Source organism: Notamacropus eugenii, chromosome 6 (genome assembly GCF_028372415.1).
Source record: "Notamacropus eugenii isolate mMacEug1 chromosome 6, mMacEug1.pri_v2, whole genome shotgun sequence".
NCBI classification, from domain to species: Eukaryota; Metazoa; Chordata; class Mammalia; order Diprotodontia; family Macropodidae; genus Notamacropus; species Notamacropus eugenii.
In genome coordinates this window covers 194638467-194662537 of record NC_092877.1, presented here as the reverse complement: position 1 = coordinate 194662537, position 24071 = coordinate 194638467, and the positions used below count along the sequence as shown (strand labels likewise).

The 24071-nt window shown below is 37.3% G+C and overlaps 1 protein-coding gene across 1 annotated transcript; it reads right to left on the bottom strand.

Moving 5' to 3' along the window:
- Nucleotides 1-467: 467 nt before the first annotated feature.
- On the bottom strand, nt 468-23099 carry LOC140512535 (uncharacterized). Its single transcript, XM_072621685.1, has 10 exons — nt 22956-23099; nt 19678-19809; nt 18151-18230; nt 17270-17333; nt 12534-12595; nt 11543-11645; nt 8992-9050; nt 1549-1630; nt 1128-1199; nt 468-601 (listed from the first exon to the last, which is right to left on the bottom strand). Exons 2-10 carry the CDS (start codon nt 19731-19733, stop codon nt 514-516), a joined length of 666 nt encoding a protein of 221 aa, XP_072477786.1. The 5' UTR covers nt 19734-19809; nt 22956-23099; the 3' UTR covers nt 468-513.
- Nucleotides 23100-24071: the final 972 nt, after the last annotated feature.

Here is a 24071-nt window from a genome sequence, read left to right as displayed (position 1 = left end):
CCTCCTCTGCTACTACCCACTACCTTGGTGCAAGCTTTCTTCTCTTGTTTTCTGAACTATTGCGATATGGTTGAACAAGACATTCCCTCCCTCTGCTGGGGGTATATTTCTTAATTGCATTCATTCCAGCAATGCTCTTCTTCCTATCTCTACCTCCTGGATTCCAGGCTTCCATCAACTTTAAGTTATAATCACATCTTCTACAGGAAGGTTTTTTCTCTACACATCTTAGTTCTTGTTCCAGCCTTCTATTGATTACCTCACTTTTTTCCTGTCAAAATCCCTGTTTGGTCATAGTTATCCACGTGTGGTGTTCAGGTTAATATTGTGAGCTTATTGAGGTACTATCTTTTGTCTTTCGTTGCCAGTCCAGCACAGGGTACAGAGAATGGTACTTAGTTGAAGTTTCATAAATGGTTTTTAATTGACTAGAATTAAAAAAAAAACACATGCTTAGATTTTCCTGTTAAATTTGTGATAATAAATATTTATTTTCCTTCTATTTTATTTATTTTACTTTTTCCACCACTTTGCAAAACACACTATACCTAAACAACTTCTTGATGTGTTGTCTGCTGCAACATTTTCTCTGGATTCATTCCTAGGTGAGAAAAGAAAATAAGGAGGAAAATGAACAAAAGATTTCCTCATAGAGTGCAGAATAGTACTAAAAAATGAACATTACACAAAAATTCAAAAATTTTACATTTCCAAAGAAGCACAAAAAATATATCTTGATTTGAAGTTGCAATGAGAATACTTGTTTTTAAGTGCATGTTATGAAGGGAGAAGGGATAACTTTTCCAGTATTATGTGGTATCTGTATGTGCATCTCTGTATGTCTTGATATATGTGTGTACTGTGTCTTTCAACAAATAAAACTTCTAGCTTTCTATTACTCCTGTTTTTCTCTAAAGCTTGGCAACAACTCCAAGAATACCAAGCATAACTGGAAACCATATCTCCTCACAGACCTGAAGAAGATGCATGCTTGAATTCTGTAACTTGACATGCCTTATTTTCTAGTCAAACAAACCAATTTGATAGCTCGGTGACTGCAAAGCCAATGAATACCAAAGCAAATACTGAAAATCATATTAATGTACCATAAATGAATATGAAAATACCTTTTTGCAGTGGGTATTTGGGACTTCTCTTTTTGTTCTTTTTTCTGTTTTTTGGATCTCTGCTGGAAATATCTGAAATACAAAGTGAATTAATAGGATTTATTTTAGTGTACATTCTCATTTCAATGTAAAATATAATCAAGATATGGAGAGGTATTAGAGCCAAGAGCCTGAGTGAACCTAAGAAAAATAAGATAGTAAAGGGAGGGCATGAGAAAGCCTGAAAGAGGGAGGGGGACAAAAACAATCTGAGAAAAAACATGAATAGAAAAGTCATTCCATGACTAAGAGGGCTCTAAGACAAAGAGGACAAAAAGATTGGTAAGGCTGTATTGTACAAGTGCTGAAACTCTTAAAACCACATAGGGAGAAAATGGTTTAACTCAGTAAGAATTTTATTATGAATATATAAAGAACTTACTTGAAGAATGAAAACATTCTCCTCCTTCTTGTACCCTTTTTTTCTTGTATGGCATCATCTCCTTCCTCTTCTTTTATTGACTCTAGGAGTAAGAACAATTTCATAAGTGGAATACCAAAGAAGTCCTAATGGTATTTGCAAGACACACTAGCCACCTGGAGCTAGCTTCCATCGTGAGCAAACACTGAGATGGAGAAGCCATATTCCTCTAGTGGGAACCAGGAGAGCTGAAGTCTAGGGTGGGTGACTAGCTAGCTGAGTATCCTTCTCTGGAACTACTTATTCTGTTCTACACAGTAAGTGGAGAGGGGAGCTGAACTATATGGCCTACAATAATCCTACCAATACTGCCCATCTCTGGTCAGTCCGTAAGGCAATATAACTAAAGCATTAATCAGATACCAGAAATTCAAGCAGCATAATCCTAATCCAATACTGTGATTGTAACGATGCAAAGCAAAAGTGACAGCAAAAATAGTAACCAAGAAGGTGCTCCATTTGTATGTAGATTATTCTTTAACCACCAGTATTGACTCTTTTAGGTCCTTGCCCTCTAAGCTCAGACCCAGTTTCCCAGCTCATTCATCTTTTAGATAAAACTGAGTGGTCCTCCAATTGACAATACCAAGCAAGAGAGGAGGTGATGTAATAGCACTCAGAATATAGTCAGTTGCATAAAACATCTTCTACACAGGTTGTCTATCAAAGAATGGAGATAGAAGCTGTACTTCATGTATCTAACAAGAAATACATAAGAAAAATGGCATTCCTGTAAAACCATGCTATGAAAAGATATTTATTTTATCTGAGGTCCAGGCTTCAAATGCAGTTAGATGACCTCATGAATGTTGGAATCAGGGATATCAAAGTTTAAATCTAGCCAAGGACACTTAGCTACTAGTTGTGTGTGTTACTTCACTTCTCTCAGGCTTTTCCACATCCATCAAACTTGGGTAAGAACAGTTCCAATCATACTAGGGGTATGTGGTGAATCTGGGGAAGATGACTTTTGGAAAACTCTCAGCAAAATTTAAAGCTCTACATTAAATATTAGCTATTATTACCATCTGAGGTTTTCATACCACTTTGCCTCTCCAAAAGAATGATCAATTCTGATGAGCACTAAGTGAATTGCTGTTAAATCTCAAAGCAAAAGAGGAGTAAAGCTAAAATTTTCTATATCTTTGGTTTCTCACTCAGGTTGTATTCTACCCTCTCCTCTGACCCCATTGAAGTAAAATCAATGCATTATACATATAAAACAACTACTCTGCAAGGAGTGCTTAGGAAGAAAAATGAAGATATAATCAGTGCTCTCAAGCAGCTTACACTGACTTGTACAGGGATGTGAAAAACAGTTTCTCTGAGTATTGATACAAAAATCTACTTCATCCATCCTGTAGTCAAACATCAGTTCTCAGAGTACCAGAATGCCCTTGGTGCCAAGAGAAAAAGGAAGGCTGGAGGAGGAAGCCCCAGTGTAACTAATTATTTCCTGGGGGAATTAAGCTTTGAAAGGAATAGAAATGATAAGATAGTAGTACTTCTGCTATCAGCTACAGAGAATGGCTCCCCTGGTATGGATCTGGAATGGTCTTTGCAAGTTTCAATGCAGGGACTGTAACTTGTTCTTATTCCTGAGTTAGAAACTGTGAGTATTTACTTACATAGGGAGTTCCTCAAAATATATCAGTTTAAAAACATTCTTTAGGTTGGGCTATAGTGGGTAAAAATCTGATTCAGTAAAGTAGGATTGATGTTGGAACCAAGATAGTGAAGAGAAGACAAAAATATGCCTGAGCTCTCCCCCAAGTCCCTCCAAATACCTAAAAACAGTGACTCTAAACAGATTCTAGAATAGTAGAACCCAGAAAATGAGAAAGTGTAACAAATTTCTACCTGAAGGCAATTGGAAGTTCTGTTGTATCTGGGTGAGAGCCCAGTTCAGTGCAAGGTCTGGGTGCCCCAGCAAACCAGGAGCAGGCCTTGGAAGTAACTGAATCAGCAGCAACAGTGCCTACTTCCAAAGCTCTCAGCCCACAGACACTAATGAACTTGAACAATTGGTCAGAAGGAGAGTGAAGGAGTCTCCTTGCTAGCACTGAGGCAGGACTCTGTTGCTTTCCCCCACTCAGGTCCAAATTACAGTCCTTGGTGGAAGTGGCAGGGCAAGGAGGAACACTAGCATGGCAAAGTTTACAGCCACAATAGGAGGAAGGACACTTCTCACAATTCCAGAGCAAAATAGTTTGTGGTTGTTCACAGACCACAGCACAGCCCAGGGAGAACTGAACACCACTCCTTAGATCGTACCACACTGGAAGGAGAGAAAATTGACAGAGCCCTAGAAGTATCCACGAAAATAGTTGGACAAAATCCCTGAAGCTGCAGACAGTGTGACCTCCACCCTAGAAGCAGAGCCTTGCTTTAACAAAGAGTTAGAAGTCAACTAATAGGTTGGGCAAATGTGTAAACTATGACAAAAATAAACCTCTAATTATTAAAAGTTGCCATGATAACAAGGAAGATCAAAACACACATCAGGCAACAAGAAAGTCAAAGCTCCTGCGTCCAAAGCCTCCAAGAAAATATTAATTGATCTCATGTCTTGGAAGAGCTGAAAAAGGATTTTGAAAATCAAGTAAGAGGGGTAGAAGAAAACCTCAGGAGAGAAATGAGAATTAAGTTAAAAAATCATAAAAAAACAAGTCAAGTGCTTGGGAAAGGAGATACAAAAAGTACTGAAAAAAAAACAACTTCAAAAACAAACTACTATAAAGGCTAAAAGTGGTACAAAAAGCCAATGAGAAGAATGCCTTAAAAAACAGCATTAGATAAATGCAAAAGGAGGTCCAAAAGTTCAGTGAAGAAGTTAATTCTATAACAATTAGAATGGAGCAAATAGAAGCTAATCACTATGAGAAATCAAGAAAGCAAAAAGCAATACTAAAAGAATGAAAAAAAGAGAGGACAATGTGAAGTATGTCTTTAGAAAACAAACTTTATTTGGAAAATGGATACAGGAGAGTGATTTTAAGTTATTTTTGGAAATCTGAAAGTGATGATGAAAAAAGAGAATGTGGAATGGGATCAAGATGATGGCATAGGAAGGCACACATGTAGAAGCTCCCCACGTAGACCATAAAATACCTTTAAAAAATGACTATGAACAAACTCTAGAGCAGCAGAAGCCACAAAATGACAGGGTGAAAGAGAATTCCATTCCAAGACAGCCTGGAAGGTGTATTGCCCCAGGTGGGGCATGAAGCTCAGCCCAAACTTGCCAATGAGACAGCAGGGACAGGACTCAGAAGAGGCTTCAGGGAGCCATGACCCACAGCAGTTCCCAGATTGCTCAACCCTCAAATGCCACAGACAACTTCAAAGATCAGTAAGAAAGCTCTTTCACCCCAGATAAGGGAGCATGGTCTGGAATGCTGGCATCAGCCACTGCAGAGGCAGTTTTCATTTTTGGGGCTCTCAGCCTAAAGCGCCAGGAGGAAATGAACCCCTGGACTTAATCTGTGTCCTGAGCTTGTCCCTGGGAGCCCAGGACCTAAAGTCCTTGGGGGAACTGAACTACTGTTCTGAATCACAGTCTGGAGCTCTGCCTTGGGGTGAGGAGGTGCTCCTCAGAACTGGGATGAGGAGGACCTTTATTGCCCTGGGGTGAGGAGGAGCACTGGTGTTGTGGAGCTAGAGGTGGTTGTGGACAGGGTATTCTACTCTCAGATTCTGGGCAGAAAAGGTTTTGGTTGCTCCTAGAGCAATGAGTAAGCCAGGAGGGGAGTAAACTTCTCTCCCTTGACAGTGCCACTTTGAAGGAACTAAGAACTTATACCTCCTCAGACTATATACTCCTCTTGATAAAGGACTAAAAAGTTAAGTAACTTGATGTGAAAATGCCTGAAAAGGGGGATAAATAAGACTATAGAAGGTGACTTTCTTGGTGAAAAGATATTTTCTTCCATCCTTTCAGATGAGGAAAATAATGCATACAGTCAGAGAACATCAAGCCTTCTACATCTAAAATCTCTACAATAAATATGCAATGGTCTCAGGTCACAGAAAAAGTCAATCTTTTGTTGAAAGACATTCAAAAAGACAAACTCCTAGGAATTTTGTAGCCAAATTTCAGAGTTCCCAAGTGAAGAAGAAAATATTGCAAGCAGCTACATAGAAACAATTCAAGTATTGTGGAAATATAACCAAGAAAACACAAGATTTAGCAGCTTCTTCATTAAGAGATTGAAGATCTTGGGATATGATATTCCAGAAGTTACAGGAACTAGTATTAAAACTAAGAACCATCCACCCAGCAAAACTGAGCATAATACTTCAAGAGGAAACATGATCAGAGAGGGAGACAGAGAGCACAAGGTGAGTTGAATAAGAAGGGATAATATCTACAAAAAGAAATTTAGGGGGTGAGAGAGGAGTATATTGGGAGGAAAAAAGAGTAAATAGAATGAGGAAAATTATCTCTCCTAAAAGAAGCAAGAAAAAGCCTTTACAATCCAGGAGCAACGGGAAGAGGGGACAGGGAAAATGTGAAGCTCATTCTCTTCTCATTTGGCTTAAGGAGGGAATACCATCTTCACTCAATTTGGCATGAAAATCTATCTCATACTAAAGGAAAGTGGGAGAGAAGGGGACAAGTGGGGTGGGGGCATGATAGAAGGGAAAGCAAGTGGGTGGATGAAGTATTTAGAAGTAAATACTTCTGGCAAAGGACAAGGTGAAAAGAATACAATAAATGGGGGGCAGGAGAGTTTGGAGACAAATATAACTAGTCTTACACAATATGACTATTATGGCAGTGTTTTGTAAAACTACACATATATAGATGGTATTGAATTGCTTGACTTCTCAGTGGGGGAGGGAGGAAGGGGGAAAATTTGCAACTCAGAGTCTTAGCAAAGAATATTGAGAATAGTTTTTGTATGCAACTTGGCAATAAGCAATAGAGCTAATCAGGTATGGAAATCTATCTTGCCCTACAAGAAAAGAGAGAACATTGGGATAAGGGAAGGGAGGATTGTGATAGAAGGAAGGGCAGATAGAGGGAAAGGGTAATCAGAATGCAAGGAATTATTGGGTGGGGCAAGGAGAGAGATTGGGAGAAAATTTGCAACTGCAAATCTTGTGGAAATGAATGTTGAAAACTATAATGAAATAAATAAACATTAAAACAAAGAGCCTGGATGTAATCCTTCAAAAAATTATTCAGAGAATTTACCTGATATTCTAGAACCAAATGGTTTTGGATATTTACCAAATGATAAGATAGATATTGAAAGAATTATCTGCTCTCCTCATGAGATTCCAAATGCAAACTCCCAGGAGTATTATACCCAAATTCTAGAGCTCCTAGGTTAAGGAGAAAATATTGCAAGCTGTCAGATAGAAACAATTCAAGAACTTTGGAGACAGAGTCAGGATAACTAAGATCTTTCAGCTTTTGTTTTAAATGATTGGAGGGCTTGGGATATGACCTTGTAGAGGATAAAAGTGATGGAATTGCCACCAAGAATCCCCTCCTCAAGAAAATTGAATATATTACTTGAAGGGCAAAAAATGGATATTCAATGAGACAGTGGACTTTCAAGCATTTTGAGTAGAAAGAAGAGAGCTCAATAGAAAATTTAGCTTTGAAATACAAGAGTCAAGAGTATCATAAAAAGGTAAACAGGTAATCATAAGGGACGTTATAACTGTAAATTGCTTACTTTCCTGCATGAGAAGATGATACTTATAATTCATAAGACTTTTCTCATTATTGGGGTGGCTAGAAAGAGTATAGATAGACTTGAGGGCACAGTTTGAAGTGAAAATAAATGGATGATGTCCAAAAAATAAAATTAGGGAGAGAGAGAGAGAGAGAGAGGAGTGCACTAGAAGAATGAGAGAGAGAGAGTGGTAGTAAATTATATCACCTAGGACAGGCAAAGAAAACTTAGAGTGGATGGGAAGTCAGGAAGTAAAGTAAAGTGAGTGAGTTTTACTCACATGGGAATTGGTTCAAAGAGTGATTATCATACACACACACACACACATGCACACACACACACACACACACACACTCAATTGGGTATAGAAATCTATCTTACCCCTCAGGAAAGTAGGAGGGATGGGACTTGATAGAAGGGAGGGCAAATTGGGGAAGGGGTAGTCAGTACCAAAACACTTTTGAATATAAATAAGATGAAAGGAGAGAGAGAAGACAATAAATGGAGGTGGAGAATATTATTGAGGGAAATACAATTAGCAACAGTAACTGCAAAACCATTTTTGAAGCAAATTTCTCTGATAAATGCCTAATTTCTCAAGCATATAGAGAACTGAATTACTTTTATAAAAAGAAGAGCCATCCTCCTGTTGATATAAGATCATACGATATGATTGATTTTCAGGTGAAGTAATCAAAGCTATATATAGCCATGTGAAAAAGTACTCCAACTTACTACTGAATGGAGAATGCAAATTAAAATGATTCTAAGATACGGTTTCATAACCTATTAGATTATTTAACAAGACAGAAAAGGCAAATGACAAATGTTGGAGAGCATGTGGGAAAAATGAGACTTCAATGCATAGTTGGTGGAGTTGTGTACTGACTCAAGCATTCTGTGGAACAATTTGGAACTATGCCCAAAGGTCTATGAAACTGTGCATACTCTTTCATTTAACAATACCACGAGCAGATCTGTATCCCAAAAGAGATAGAGAAAAAAAAGGAAAAGCACTTACATGTACAAAAATATTTATATAAGCTCTTTTCTGGGGGTAAAGAATGAGAGGTGAGGGGATACCAATCCACTGAGAAATGAGTGAACATGTGGTATGTGATAATTATAATGGAATACCATTATGCTCTAAGAAATAATGAGCAAGGTGCTCTCAGAAAAACCTAGAAAGACTTGTGTAGGCTGAGGCAAAGTGAAATGCATTGTGTACAAATTAACAACCATACTGTAAGATGATCATCTGTGAATGACATAGCTATTCTCACCAATACAATCACACAAAAGAATTCTGGAGGGCTTTTGGTGAAAACCACTATCAGTCCCCAGAGACTGAACTGATGGTGTCTGAATACAGATTGAAGTAGACTTTTTTTTACTTCATTTTTCTGGAGTTTTATTTGTCCTCTATGTTTGCTTTAACAACATGGCTATTATGGATATGCTTTCCATGATTGTACATGTATAACATATATCAAATTATTTACCTTCTTAACTAGTAGGGAAAGGAGAGAAATTGATTCTCAAAGTTCTCAAAATGAATGTTTAAAAGTTGTTTTTATATGTAACTCTGTAAAAATAAAAGTCTAAAAAGAAGCTAAAAAACAAACTTCTCTCCCATCCTAAAAAGATAGGATGGAATCTCACCATGCCTCTAATATGAAACCAGCAAAAACACAAATAAGATGAAGAAACTCACCATTGTCTTTACACAAACTATCTTCCAAAGTTTCTGCTTCATAGCTTAAAGAGACCTGCCTAGAATAGCAAATAAAACCATTTAAAGTGAAATCCTGGTTTTCAAAGAACAAATATGCAAATATGAAAGACTATTCCCATAATCATTCTTTACATATGGAAAGTCTTTGGAAGAGGAATCTAGTTGATTGTGGAAGATCCACATCATAAATCTCTAAGAATAATTTTCACTTTCAGAACATATCTCTTATGACTAAACTACCATAGGTGTCATCATTTCCTTTTTAAAAACTAAAAGAATTTTGAGAGTGTGGACATCAAACTGGGAATTTTAAGAAATCGAAGAAGGTGACATTGTGGAGAAAGGCCAAGAAGTCCTAGCAATCCCAAAGAAAAATGGGAACAATGGAAATGATTGTTTTGATTTCAGGTTTATCAAGGTCAGAGAGTGGAAAGAACTTGAGTTTTTTCAGACTTGTCAGAGAGAAGCCACTGAGTCTGATAACTCTCATCATAATGATGAGAAAACTGAAGACCAAACAAGTGAAACAATGTCCCCTCAAAGTCACTGAGGGAAAAAGGAGCCACCTGTGTTTCCTGGTTTCCTGTCTCTTAACTCATAGACCTCATAGTTGAACACTGAGGAGATCATTAATCTTCTGTGCTCTAGTTATCTGACACTATTTCACATAGAAGGCAACTGAACTACTTTGATATAGGGTGTTTTTTGTCATCTGGGATTTTCTTAAATCCATGGAATCATAGAGTAGATCCCCTCTTTTATTCTTCCTGCCCCATTTTTTTTCCTAACACACTGTTAGAGGTCAATCATTTTGTCCCTTTTCTATGCCTACCAAATGCTTCTATTCTTAAGATTCTGCTTCATCAGTACCTACAACCTATTTTCATAGGTCACTTCTAATTTCTACCCTACCAGAGGGTAGGAAATCAATCACACATGCCTAAGCAATTTTGATCCCTACCGCCTTTGATACATCTCATCCTACTGTGATTTTAAATCAGGTGTCCTGAGCTTCCTGATGAATGCAGTGATCAAAGAAGTGGTGAGGACTTGATGGAACATTGATCAATTACCTAGAAGCCACCTCTCCAAAATCATCATTCACTCCCTTCTTCCTTGACTTGAAAAACAAGGATGCACTTTGTTGCACTGCTGATTCTTTTCTTGGATTTCTTTTTCTATGCACTTCAACCTACCATTCTTCTGCTTGATACATTTTAGCGAATCTTAGAGAAAATCTACTTCATTAGATCTACTCTGCAAGATTTCTATACTATTGTGAAGGAATTGGGAGTTCATTGGTGCAGAAATTTATGTTGATTTTCATTGGAGTGAGTTGGTTGCTTTGGGAGAGACTTGAGAGAGTAAGAATGAAAGAGAGTGAGAGAAAGAGAGGAGGAGATAGAGAAAGAGAGATACAGACAGAGAAAGAGAGAGAGAAAGAAAGAGCAAGAGATAGAAAGAAATATTCTGATTTTTTTCATGTAATATAATTATAATATCCAAAGCATGATGAAAGTCTGGATTGTGGTATATAGAGCTGAAAAGAATCTACTCGGTTGTCTGTTCTCACTGCCCTATTTCATACTGGATGCTAGAGAAATCACATGAGGCATTAAGTGATCAAGTCAATATTTATAACTTGAAATCCCTTTTCCTATCTCCTTAGGATGGGCTCCAATGAAGAGTGCCATCATTCTGAGAGCAAATAATGGAATAAGAAAAGTGAATTAAATGAAGAAGGAAAAACAATTAGAGAAACATGATTATACACAATAATTACACAATAAATACACAATAAACATGATTATACACAAAAATCTGAAACCCCATAATTTTTGCTTGGCTCAATGACAAAACATCCTGAAACTGCAAGGGGATTGCAAACCTATTTTCTGTTTTTGCAACCTTTTGGAGAATTCTCTTCTATGTAAAAAGTATGGCAATTTGTGAATCATTTTAGACTTGAATATATGAATGAACATATATATGAATGAATTTAATGAGGAATTCTTTGTAAAAGTCTTGTTTACTACTGCTTTATATTGAAGCCCTGCATGCAGAGATTCATCCTCTCTGGTCAATCTATTTGTGAATTGGGTACTATTTCAGTGGCATAGTTATTCTTCAACATCTCAAAAATATTTTTTCTTAAGTCACAGTTGACTTATTCACTGGTGGCAGTGACACACATTCTCACTGAATTTGAAGGGAAATAGAAACATTTTTACCCAGAAAACATAACCTTGGAGTGACTGAAAGTAACAAAGGTCTTCTTATCAGGCAATGGAAAAATATACAGTGTTGAAAACCTTTCCAATAAGAAAATGCTGTGTATAACATAGTAAATGCTATTTATTTAGCAGTGCCCTTTAAATTTAAATAGGAGTTGTTTAGAACCATGTTTTGGAAGTTGCTTAGATTCTTTCCAAGAGATATCCTCTCTACAAAATGCATGTCTTCAAACTGTGTGTAGGATCTCACTACAGAGATAATTCTCATAAAGTTTTGAGCAAGAATGCCAGCTCACCCTTCCTTGTTGGTTCCTTCCTCAACAATATCTTTCACATTAGCCTTCTGACACTCCTCTTCTATACATGTAACAGGGGCTGTGAACCACAGCCCCCCTTCATCTGTAAATACAAAATCATTTCAGTGATTAATCAACAAGAAATGACACAATTTTCTAAGGCACCAAATTCCTGATGAGTTGATGATTCAGTGGAAAAGGTTGCAATGGGGAGTTCCTTACACTGATGCAGACCCATAATTTTAGGATGCTTTGATTCCCCATGAATGCAAGTGAGTTATAAGGCAATTGCTGCAGTATTCCCAAAGTAAGAACGAACTTCAACGTGAAAATTTCTACTGCAGCTGTTTGGACCGCTGGTATTATTTTCTTCAACTAAAATCAATTTGGAAATGTATATAAACATCTGCTCTTCCAGGGCTCGTTCCATAAACAAAGATGAGCAAGGCCACAAGCCATGAAGCACCTAACATTTGGCTTATTCAATTAGATAAAGAACAAATTATCTGAATAATGCACAAGTGTAAACTCAGTTCATGGTGTAGCTTAAGAAGAGTTTGACTGTGCAATCCTCAGCACCAAGTCAGTATGAAGAGGGAAAGGAGATAGGGCAATGGAAGCTAGCTGTTGGTAATTTGATCCAATAGGGGTTTGGTGAAAGATGAGTGGCATATAGGAAAGAACTGAGTAGCAAATTTCTTTGGTTAACTGGAGACAAAGACTCTAGTGTTATGAGCGTGAGATAGAAATTGAATATTATGTTACATGGATTGCTGTTGTTGATTATTCTAGAGGTAGAGACTAACTAGGATAAAACCTTATTCATTTGTGATAGTAATTCTTCAAAACCTGTCATTTTGAAAAAACTTCACTGAATTTGGTTGCTGTTGGTGAAGATTTCATTTCACTAAAAGGTTCACCAATTCTCTAATGATCTTCAATATAATGAAATAAAAAAAACAAAAACAAAAGAGGAAGTGAAATAACTTACCCCCACTGTCAGTGGATGATGTGTCTTCAAATTTAGGGGATGTCTGGTCCATCAGTGTCTCACTTGATTACAAAAATAAAAACAAGAAATGGTGCATTGGTAAGCACCCCAACATACACATGGGAGTCTACGATCACAAGTTCTTACATCTGAATTCATAAATGAAAATGCAATTTTTGGGGGGTTAACAATCACTTTAATAAAGCACGCAAATCATTCCTTTAACCAATCCCTTATATCATTCACTTAGTTCAGAGGAGTCAGTACTCTGAACTTCAAAGAAGATACAGACAAATTAAAAGTCAGCACAAGTGAATTCCTCTGCCTGAACTGAACAGATAGTCCAAATGTCTTACCATAGCTGCCAGAGAGGGAAGCATTGACATCTGGGTTTTCAAGGCTGGGGGAATGGGGCTCCTTAAAGCCACTTGCCAGGGACCTCATCTGGCACTCACCCTTCTTGAAAAATCTAACCTCCAGACTATAAAACCTCACCTCCCAGTATTTATACACTTTTTAGAACCAGAGGGCATATACCTCTGATCTCAACAGGATATAACAAAAGGTACCCAATGGGTTGAAAATGTCTTCTTTAACCACATTATTCAATCAGAGGCATTTTTAGTAAAACAGAAACAGCAAAAGATACTAATTGTATTGCCATCAAAAATGTAAATCCTTGTTTCAAAATGGCAGGCAATTTGAGCAAAAGACTTTTCCAAAAAATCTTTTTTATATATCAGTAAGGATTTTGGAAGAAGAATCATCTTCATTCTAGGAGAGTCAATCCATATCTCCAGGAGGAATTTTCACCTTCAAAGTATGTCTTATATGTCTAGCCTGCCTCTGGTGGTGTTCTTTACATTTGTTGTCAAATTATTAGAATCTCAACTCTTTCCTCTAGCAGAGATTTCATGGGGTTTAATAATACAACCATTCAGAAAGAAGTTGTATCCTCTGGGGTCAACAGATTCTTGATTTGAATAGTAGTTCAGAAGCATGATTTTAATGCAATCTTTTCCTAAACCTTCCATCTCAAGACCCAGTGAGTTCCAACACTTCAGTGAGTGATAGTTATTTTAGAAATTCATGTGGAATACTTGGAGTACTTTGGAAATATGTTGACTTGAAACTGTAATTTCAATGCAAAGACTGAGTGTAGAAATGATCTGAAAGCTGATCAACATAAAAGTAGAGGGATCCTTTGAAAGCACTTGTAAAAAAAAGAGAATGGGTAGTGCTCTTCTTCCTTCTATTGCACCTTCTCTTCTTCTGCTCTTCTACTACCCCTACGTCACTAATTACAGCCCACAGGCCTTTGGTGGCCTTCTGCTCCTTCCACTGAGGTTTGCTTCCAATGATTAAGAACAGTGCATATGCAGTGAGAGGGAGAGGCAAAGGCAATAGTGGCCATAGGCAACAGCAACCTACTGCTGAAAGCAAGAGAGTTCAAGGCAGCAAATTAACAAAGAGCAGAGCAGCAGAGAAGAGAACTATCTCAGGAAATGAAGGTGACAGAGCAATTAACAGCCAGACCTATAGCATACTACTCACTCCAAACTGACCAAAGTCACCTCAGGAATGGAGGAGTGAATTAGTGGCCTCCCTAGAGCCTAAAAGAGCCAGACAGAGATCTTGTCTAGACCTGACAAGAAAATCAACTGTGAAATGAAACGTGTAACTTAGTCATCATTTCATGTTGTAATTCTAAGCATTCAAATAAACACTGAAGGTGTGCATCTGGGATATGAAGATGAAAGTAAAGGACCGCTACCTTCAAGGAGTTTACCATCTAGCCACAGTTGACTATACATATCATCAGTGAACTCCAGTACAAGATTAAAGTCAGCATAATTGGAAATGTCCTAGAATGCAGTGGAAGACCTAGGTGTCTTGGATGTCTAATTGAGCTCAAAGTGCTCAATAGCACTTCTATCAGCCCCACCTTCATTGTCATTGGAACAAATTGTTCTCTTTCTCCCATTGTCTCTGGGAAGTCCTCACATGCTTGAGGTAGACATCTCTCTAACTCAGTGAGAGATTGAGGCCTGTCACTGTCCTTCAAACTGAATTAGCCCATTTACCAAGATGGTTTTAAGAGAGTCTGGGGACTACACATTCTTCTTGGAGTCAGAAGTAAGAGAATACAAAAAAGAGTAATTAAAGGATGAAAACTCTATAGCAATTGTGGCAATCAGATAATGCTCCAGAAAGGAAGAAGCATTTGATCTGAGCCTTTCAGGTAGTTGGGCAACAAAGTAGATGGATTACATTCTAAGAACAAAAGATATTCACAACTAAGTCCCCAAGATAGAAAATAATATATATAGTGTGAAAAAGTGTAAAAAGACCAGAATAACTCAATCCTAGTGTGTCAAAACCTGGGCCCGTGTTATTACTCAGTCATGTCAATCAATAAACATTTGTTAACCACTGACAGGTACTCTGCTCTCTTCTAGGGATACTAAGCAAGACAAAAGACGGTCCCCTCCAATCAAGGACTTGACAGTCTAATGGGGAAGACAACATGTCGATAACTGTGTACCACAGACAAAATTAATGCAACCAGGATGATAAATAGGCAAATGTGGAAAAATATCATTGTAGCAAATTTATCTGATAAAGGTCTGCTATCCAAGTTGCATCAACAACAATTTTTTATAAATTTTATGTATGCTTATATGTGTGTCTACATGTATGTATATGCATACACACAAAACCTTAGGATTGTTTTGATTTGCATTTCTTATTATTAGTGATGTGAAACATTCTTTCATGTAACTGATAATACGTTCCTTTATATATTTTTTATATATCCTTTCTATGAGGATATGGACACAAAGTTCTCAACAGAAGAGAAGCAACGTATTTGTAATGAAATGAAAGAATGCTTCAAAGCACGAATCATAAAAGAAATGCAAATCAAAACAATCCTAAGCTTTTATTTACCTCAACCCTTCAAAAATGACAAAAATGACCCATCCCCCCACAACACAGCAATGATCACTGCTGGAGGGATTGTGGAAGGACAGACAAACGAATATGTTCTTGGTAGAGCTCTGAAATTGTATGACAGTTTTGGAAAACATCTTTGAATGATGAAAATTAATTCACTAAAATGTCCATATCTTTTGAATCTGAGACTGATTACTGGGTTTATGCCCCTCCCCAAAGAAGTCACTGATAAGAAGAAAAGGCTGATAGCACTTCTATTTATAGGACTTTTTATGACAGCCAGGTATTGGAAGCTAAGCAGAAGCCCCCCAACTGGGGAATGGCTAGCTACATTGGGTTATGTGATGAAACTTTGTATGACTGCATGGCAAGACATGATACGTGTAATGAATACAAAGAGTCCTAGAAATAGCTGTATTAACTGACACAGTGGGAAGTAGATAAAGCCAATAAAACAATATACGCTGTAAGTACAGCAATGTGCACAGAGAGAACAACCACACAACAAAAATTATAAATAAATAAAGTGAATGTAGCAAAGTTACAAAGATGAAGCAACACCGAATGAGGAAATAGAACCCAACCTGCCCCTTCATGGACATGGGAAGTCTGGGCAAACACTCTTTCCATCACCATACCCAAAATCATTTTGTCTCCGAAAGGTGAGTTCCTCAAATGTATCTTTGCTTTTTCTGCCTGCCAAAAGGGCCCCTTGTATAGCAGGTGCCTAGGTTAGTATTTATTTTAGCATTCCTCTCAACACCTTAGTGTGTGGAGAGCTCAGTGGCATCTTTGATTTCATCTCTAAATCCACAGTCCATATGATGAGAAATATCCTGGAACTGGCATAGGTTTTAAACACACTTTGTGGGATGAGAGATGGGAGCATTATTCTTTTGTGCATACGAATTGTTTAGTGCCTACTAAGCATGGAGTCATTGGAAAGGACTTGCAGTCATCACTCTGTGTGACACAAGGACAAGATGAGAGAACGAGGGTGGACATAAATCTGAATGGGTTACTGGATGACCTTCTCTCACATACTGAAAACAGAGGAACTCTTTCAAGAATCAATATTAATGCTAATTTCTTTCTTTCAATTGAATCTTGCAATCGCAGTAGTAAACTTCAATAGTGGTGTCTTTTCTTTGAAAGAAATCAGGTTTGTTTCTTGACCAGGGACATGTAAGAAATATAATTAGATACATATATTTCTTTTGACAATAGTTAAATCTTTGATATTTTATTCCATGTGATTTGTCAGTATATTTAAATTTTATACAAAACCTTTTTCTAAGAAAATATACAGTCATTTTGTATGACTTTTACCACATTATTGGTAGAGATGAAATCTTCCTGCTCTTTTTTCTCTTGTTTCAAGAGCATAATTAAAGTCCAGTCAGATTCTTATTAGCTTTATATCCAGGACTGTGGATGCAACACTGGACAAAACAGTGAGGTTTCACAGAGACTTATAATGAATTGATCAGTCTATAAAGATACATCCATTTTAACAGAAGACTGAGTAATTTAATTGTTGGGATATTCTACCTCTCTGAAATCCTTATACCATGGTTCATTCCATTTTGAAGGCTAATATTATTTTAATGTTACCTCATATTGTAAACCTTTCTAGATCATCCATTGAGATATATACTGTCAGATTTTTCATTTGGGGGGAAAGGAATACTTCTTCTGCACATAAACTGCTCAAATTATCTTTTATACTTTCCACTCAGTACAAAGGTAATTTTTATGCATCTATGAGATAAATGTTGCACCTGTCTCTTGAGATGTTAAAATGTTCAGTTTCTTCAATGGAATCTTCCCCCCATCCGATAAAATCTACAGTAGAGAGTTGAAATGAGAATCACTAAGTTTTTAGAGCATTAAGAAATGTCAGAATTACCTGATGCATGATTGATTGCATAAAAATTCATGTCTTTTCAGAATATTATGTCTCTTTAACGATCATCCCCACTCCAACACTCATTCATTTATTCTGCAAGTAGCATAGGGAGAAAGTCAACTGTAGGCAATTCCTTGTATACAGAGGGGTAGAAAGCTCAAACTTCCTGTGACATCAGTTTTAAAGTCATAACCAAATGGATAAAGCACCATTTTGATCAGAAATGCTAACAAATGTAAAGTGATTATGTACATAACCTGTGTTCTCAAGTAACTTATGAGTTGACTTTTACAGTGGAATGAATGATAACAGTTACTCAGGCCTATTTACCTTTGGCTAATTAATCCACTTATAACTATGAGTATTCAGTTTCTCTGGACAGTATGGCTTATGCAAACTGTAGTTAGAAAGAGAGTTCCCGTGCTGGAAGTTGGGGCATTGGTATGAAATTGAGATGGTTTTGGTGGTATAAATGAGGGCAGCCTTTGGAAATTTCTGTGTGTGGATTGTTTTCCTAGAATGTGTTTACATAATTAAACATAAAATGTATTTACACATTCAAGTCTATTTGTAATTTCATTTTATTTCTACACCTGAGGAACTCCTCAAATATATCCTGAAAACCTTTTGAATATTGATGTCATGTTGGCAAGAATGTTGTGATGTAAAGATATGGTTGGATCTTCAACTTTGCTCTAAACATTGAGTACATCATAAAATGTATACAACAGCAATTAATTTTTCTAAACTCACCAGTATAATTCATGATGTCCATGATGGCCTTGGCCAATTGTTTTTCTAAGTCATCACATTCCTTGCTGGAACAGAAAGTCCTGTAAATATATTAAGTCATTTTGTAAAATAATGACAAATGCACAACAATGTTATTTCTTATACAAAAATTTTCTTCATATTTGTCCTTTCTTACCCATCCTAGCCCCTACAGGGTAAAAGAGATATTTTGCATCAAGTGAGACCATATAAGAGTATCATTAATTTTCATTTGCTCATAGTATATCCTAAGTAAAACTTCCATCACTAAATGTTCTGTATATTACAGACACTACATCAATTTGCAAATATGGGTAACACGAAGATTTTTAGAAATCTAGGAAACCTCACAACATAGAGAGAACCCAGAAAAATCTATTTTCCAATAGCACATATGCTTGGTACCCAGAGGACAGAGTTGCTTCTGTTATCAGGTAGGACTGTGTCATAGAGTGAGGTGAGTTGTGACCTTTAGAAAGAGAAAAATAGAAAGAATGTGCTACTGCTGGAAGAGAAGTCAGAATATGTCCATTGAGAATGACACCCTCATTGACATGCAAGAGGACTGAATCCTATTGAAGTTTTCTCACTCCCTGCCAACCTCATACAGGGAGTCAAAGTTAGGGTCCTTTCTCTGTCACTTGCAGAAGACGGAACATTCCAGCTTCTTAACACATATCTTTCCTACTGGAAATCTGAATAACTCAATGCAGCTGTTTGTGCTTTAGGCATTTATCAGTATAATTTGATGACAAGATAGGCGAATTCTGTGACCAAAGGACTTTCTCACTATGATAGTTCCTGATATCAGTGTAATATCATACTTATCCCATCCATGCTCCCTAACCTTTTTACTTCTTTTTAAACTTTTTCTCACACCTGATTCTTTCTAACAGCTTCTTACAGTCCTCATAGCCTGGAGTACATGAATGTTGCAAATTCATTGGCAGGTTATAAGGAATCCTTTCGTAAATCATATGCTTCATTCAGCATCCTGTTCTTGAATTGGATAGTGGTTAAGGAGCATGAAACTGGTAGTCTCATAAGACTTCCATCTTAAGACCATTGGACTCAGATTCTTCAGTGACTGACATAATACACTTTAACTGTACACTCAGGGTAGTTTGGGAGGAAAAAAAAGCCTGTACCATCTATGGAGTTATTGACAGTAGAAATGACCTGAAAACTGATCAACATAGAAGTAGAGGTGTTTTTCGAAGTGAGTTTTAAAACAATGGAATGTGATTGTTCTTACTTGAAATTGCATTGTAACAATAACCACTGAATTCTGAGTACTTATTATATTTTCCCTTTTTTTAAGCTTTTCCAGATACATTCATAGTGTTATTTTACTCTGAAATATTGTGGGTTTGTTATAATTGTTTTAATTTTTTTTGTAATGTGTCTATACTCTGTTTAATGCTGGCTTTCTGCTGTATTAATCTTGAGCTTCTTTAGAAAGTTAATTGTAATCAATTTAAAGTATTCACATAGGAGCTAGAAACTCACCATTCATATTGTTCTTTTGAGCTTGTGCTCTGGTGGAGCACCTGGCAGTCAGACATCCTCCAGCAGCAGTCGTCCAGAGTTCAGCACAGCCTGGGGTGAGCAGGGGTCCTCCTGTGGCCAGACCTCCAGGTTCTTCAGTGCCCCAGTGAAATGGAAAAAAAACCCAGCAGGTCTCAACACTCACCAAACCCCACCACTAGGACTCCAGGTTCAACACCAGGTAAGCTGTCAGACCCTTACAAGCCCAGCTGCCAGCCCCTGAGGCTCCAGCACACAATGACAGTGACCAGACCCCTGGCCCCCTGCAGAGGGAGCTTGAGAAAGTGTGTGCTGTGCTTTAGCAGGGGAACTTAACTTTAAAAGCCAGAAAATAGGCAAAGAAAAAGTGAATAAGAACAAAAATGAACATTGACCTCTGAGAATGACTATGGTGACAGGGAAGATCAGAACACAAACTCAGAAAAGTAAAACAGTGTCAATAAACCTACATCTGAAACCTCACAGAGAAATATGAACTGGTCTCTAGCCCAAAATCCTTCTTGGAGCAGAGTAAGATGGATTACAAAGGGGAAATAAGAGAAGTAGAAGAAAAAAATGAACAATTCCTTTAAAAATACAGTTGACAAAATGGGTGGGGGCAGGAGCACACTGAAGAAAGCCACACTATAGACATTAGGATTAGCCAAATGGAAAAGAAGGCAGGAGAAAGCTAACTGAAGAAAAGAATTGCTTAAAAAGTATTAGAAGGCGAAGTGGAGAGGAATATAACCTGGACCCCTGTGATGACGGAATTATTCTCACTTAGGAAACTATAGGCCAATCAGCCAAGATTCTAACTGAGGGAGTGAGTAGATTCATGAAGGTCAGGAGGTACAGAAGAAATCTGGCAAGTTTGTTAGGCAATCAACAAATGCTGAATACGTACCTAGTAATTTTTGCAAGTCCTTGTGCTAAGCTGCTGGGACTAGGAAGGAAGGTCAAAGGTAGTCCCTGCAGGGAAGGAGCTCAAAGATGAATAGCAGACACATCATGCCATCAGTTGTGTATGAGCCATCTATGTGTGGGACAAATTTGAAGCTAAATCAACAGGATGGCACTAGAAATAAAAAGGACAGTAATGGGATCCTGTACTACATGCTTTTATCTCGATTTTGAAATCAGGGTGATGGACTGGCAAAGATGAGTGCCTTGTTTGAGAAACAAGACACAGTATCACTGGGTGACAGAACGTATGGGTGACAAGGGCATGTGGTTGGACTGGAGAAGCAGGATGGAGGAAAACAGGAAAAGTTCATGGGTAGTGGTGGGTGGGAAAGAGAGTCTCTCAATGTCCCAAAACATTCTAAAGTTGATCTTGGAGGTGTCATCTGATTAGGACTGCCACTTGTTGATAAATGGATCCAGTCCTGCTCCCATGAAGATAAAGTAAAACGGATACTTTTTGATGTCATTAACAACTCATATTAAGTGTTTGGAGTGGGACTCAAGACCTTATTGTGAAATATGGGTCCCATTGAGTAACGCAGATTCAAAATTTTCTTTTAAATTTCTTGATGTATGTTTATTTCATACACATAAGATTTTTATTTTAAGTTTCCATTGTTACCACTTCCTTAGTTTGAAAAAAATGGTCCCTTTTAAATAAAACTGAAAATGTAACTTTCACTTTGGGGGGGATCATGCAAGTGTTCCTGAAAATATGGGTTCTGAGGAACATAGGCTTCTGCTCAGAAAAACATTCCACAGAAACCTATCCAGTAGCTATTGCTGCTGTGAAGAAAGGTTCATTTATGGATAAACAATGACAGTTCATTCAACATGCTAAAGAAAGGCAGTGAAGCCTGTATGTTTCCAAAAGGACATATGTCTGTTGACTTCTGAATTAGGAAAAAGAATCAATTGCCACTGCAACTACATTGAAAAGAGGCATGTATTAATTAGAAAACATTCTCTTGTGAAAACATTTGACCTGAAAGCTAAATTGACTGAAATAAACAATAATTTAACAATGTAGAATTTCTTTATGTACACGTTATAGTGAAAGAAAATCAGCAGAAATGGACATGGTAATTTCGTAACAAAGTGAGGAGAAAGAAAATGAAATTAGTGTTCTACACTGATATGATCAAAGCACTAAAAACTAAAAAGAGCAGCTCCCATTTCTGTCATCTGTGATTTTACCATCAATGTTTGCAAATGGATTTTTAGGGCTTTTGGGTAAAGATGGAAAGAGTCATTCAATGAGTGAGACAGTAAACATTTATGAAATGCTTTCACTGTCCAAGGCACCATGTTAGGTGCTGGGGCCAGGAATGGTGGTCCAAGACGATGGCCACTTTCAAGGATCTCACAATCTATCAGGGAAGACAATCTGCCCACAACTATGTAAAAGAAATATATATATACGGGGGAAATGTTGAAGAAATTAAAAGATTAAAACATTAGTAATGATAAGAATTCTGGAAGTGATTCTTCTAGAAAATATGATTTCACTTTGCACTTGGAGGAAGCCAGGGAAACCTGAAAACAAAGATGAGAAGGGTGAGTATACCAGAAATGAGGAGAAAATGGGGGAGAGCACCTCTGATTGAAAGAGTTTGAGGAACATCAATGGACCCTATGCCCCTGGATCCCAGAAGAAACACACAAAAAGTGCTTAGGGTTAAGGGGGACAGGATCCTGTTAGAATCCTGCAAACACTTAAGTGTGTGTGTGTGTGTGTGTGTGTGTGTGTCTGTGTGTGTGTCTGTGTGTCTGTGTGTATGTGTGTTTGTGTGTTTGTGTATGTGGGTGTATATATGTGTATGTATGTGTCAAGCATGAGGAGAGATTTTTGGAAAACTTTCAAAGCCAAAAATATTTTAGAAATGATCTTGGAGTCAAACAGGGAATCACTAGGATTTTGTGAATTCAAAGGGAGACTTGAAAATCTACTTCCACAGAATCACCTTTACAGGTGAGTGGAGACAGCACCAGCAGGTAGAGTAATCCAGTGCCCCAAGTATCCAGGCTTCAGAAGACAAAGGAGGAAGGAAAGGAGAAAGACTTTACGATGTAATACCAATAGGTAGGTTGTTGGAGAGGGAAAAGTTCTTAATATTTGAGGAAGACCACTAGTTTATTAGTTGGGATGACTAAAGAGTGAGAGAAAAGTTAATAGTGGGAAAGGTTTGTTTTTTTCTGAGAGGGAGGGGAAAGATAAGGATTTCAGTTTGGAATTTACTGAATGTAAGGTATTTCTGGGGCAATGAATAATATATTAGAAAAGCCACACCTACCAAAAATTCCCCAATGGTATCTGGCACAAGAGTTCCACTAAATATCACCTTCCAAAAATTAAAATTCAAAACCCTTGGGTCAGCAAAAATACTACACCTCCTTCTCCCCTATCCTCAGATCAGGACTGACCGCACTTAACTGTTCTGCACACTCCCAGAACAGATGCTTTATGATGTCAGCAACCCTTCATATTAGCAGTTGGGACTGGGGCTCAAAGATTGTGGAATGGGATCCATTTAAGTTGTACAAATTAAAAAATGTATGCGTGGGTATAATATAATATATATGTATATATATGTTTATATATATATATACACACACATAGAAAGATTCTCTTATAAATAAATCTTACCTGATATCTAATTCTGTTAATAAGTTAGTAAACTGAGAAAAAGGGAAATGTCAATGTACAGAATTTCTTTAAATACATCAAATACCAAAAGATAATAAAAAGAAATGGACAAGATAAAAGTTTTTCCAAAAATAAAATGATTTAGCCTTTGATGTTCTACAGTTATATGCCAAAATACTGAAAATGGAAAATGAAACATTATCTCAATTCTGGCATCTGTGATTTTATCATCGGCATCTGCTCATAGTGAGTTTTCTCAACTAAGGAAAGGATAGGTTGATCAGTAAGTCAACAGATATTTATGAAGTGCCCCCACTGCCCACAGAACTTGTTAATATACTTGGACTGGGAAGAATTTTTCAAGATAATCCTACTCTCAAAGAACACAGTGTCTATTACAAGACTTGTGATGCTTACAATTATGTATAATTAAAATATCAACAGGATAACAGGTGAAGTAATCAAGAGAGGAAAGGCAACAGAAAATATCAATTTAGCAAAGCCTTCTTCTACAAAATATCTCTTTAGCTTGGACTTGGAGGAAGCCAGGAATCTTTTCAGAGGTGAAATATCAGAGCATTTCAGGCATTGGGTACAGCCAGGGAAAATGCCTGGGTTTGAGAGATGGAGCATGCTTTCTGAGGATCTTAATATCAGTAGATGAAAGAGAATTTAGGTACAGAGCTTTGAGACCAAAGGATCAGCAAACCATAAATCATATTGAAAAGTGTGTTGGTAGGAAGGAGGATCCGACTGTTTTGTG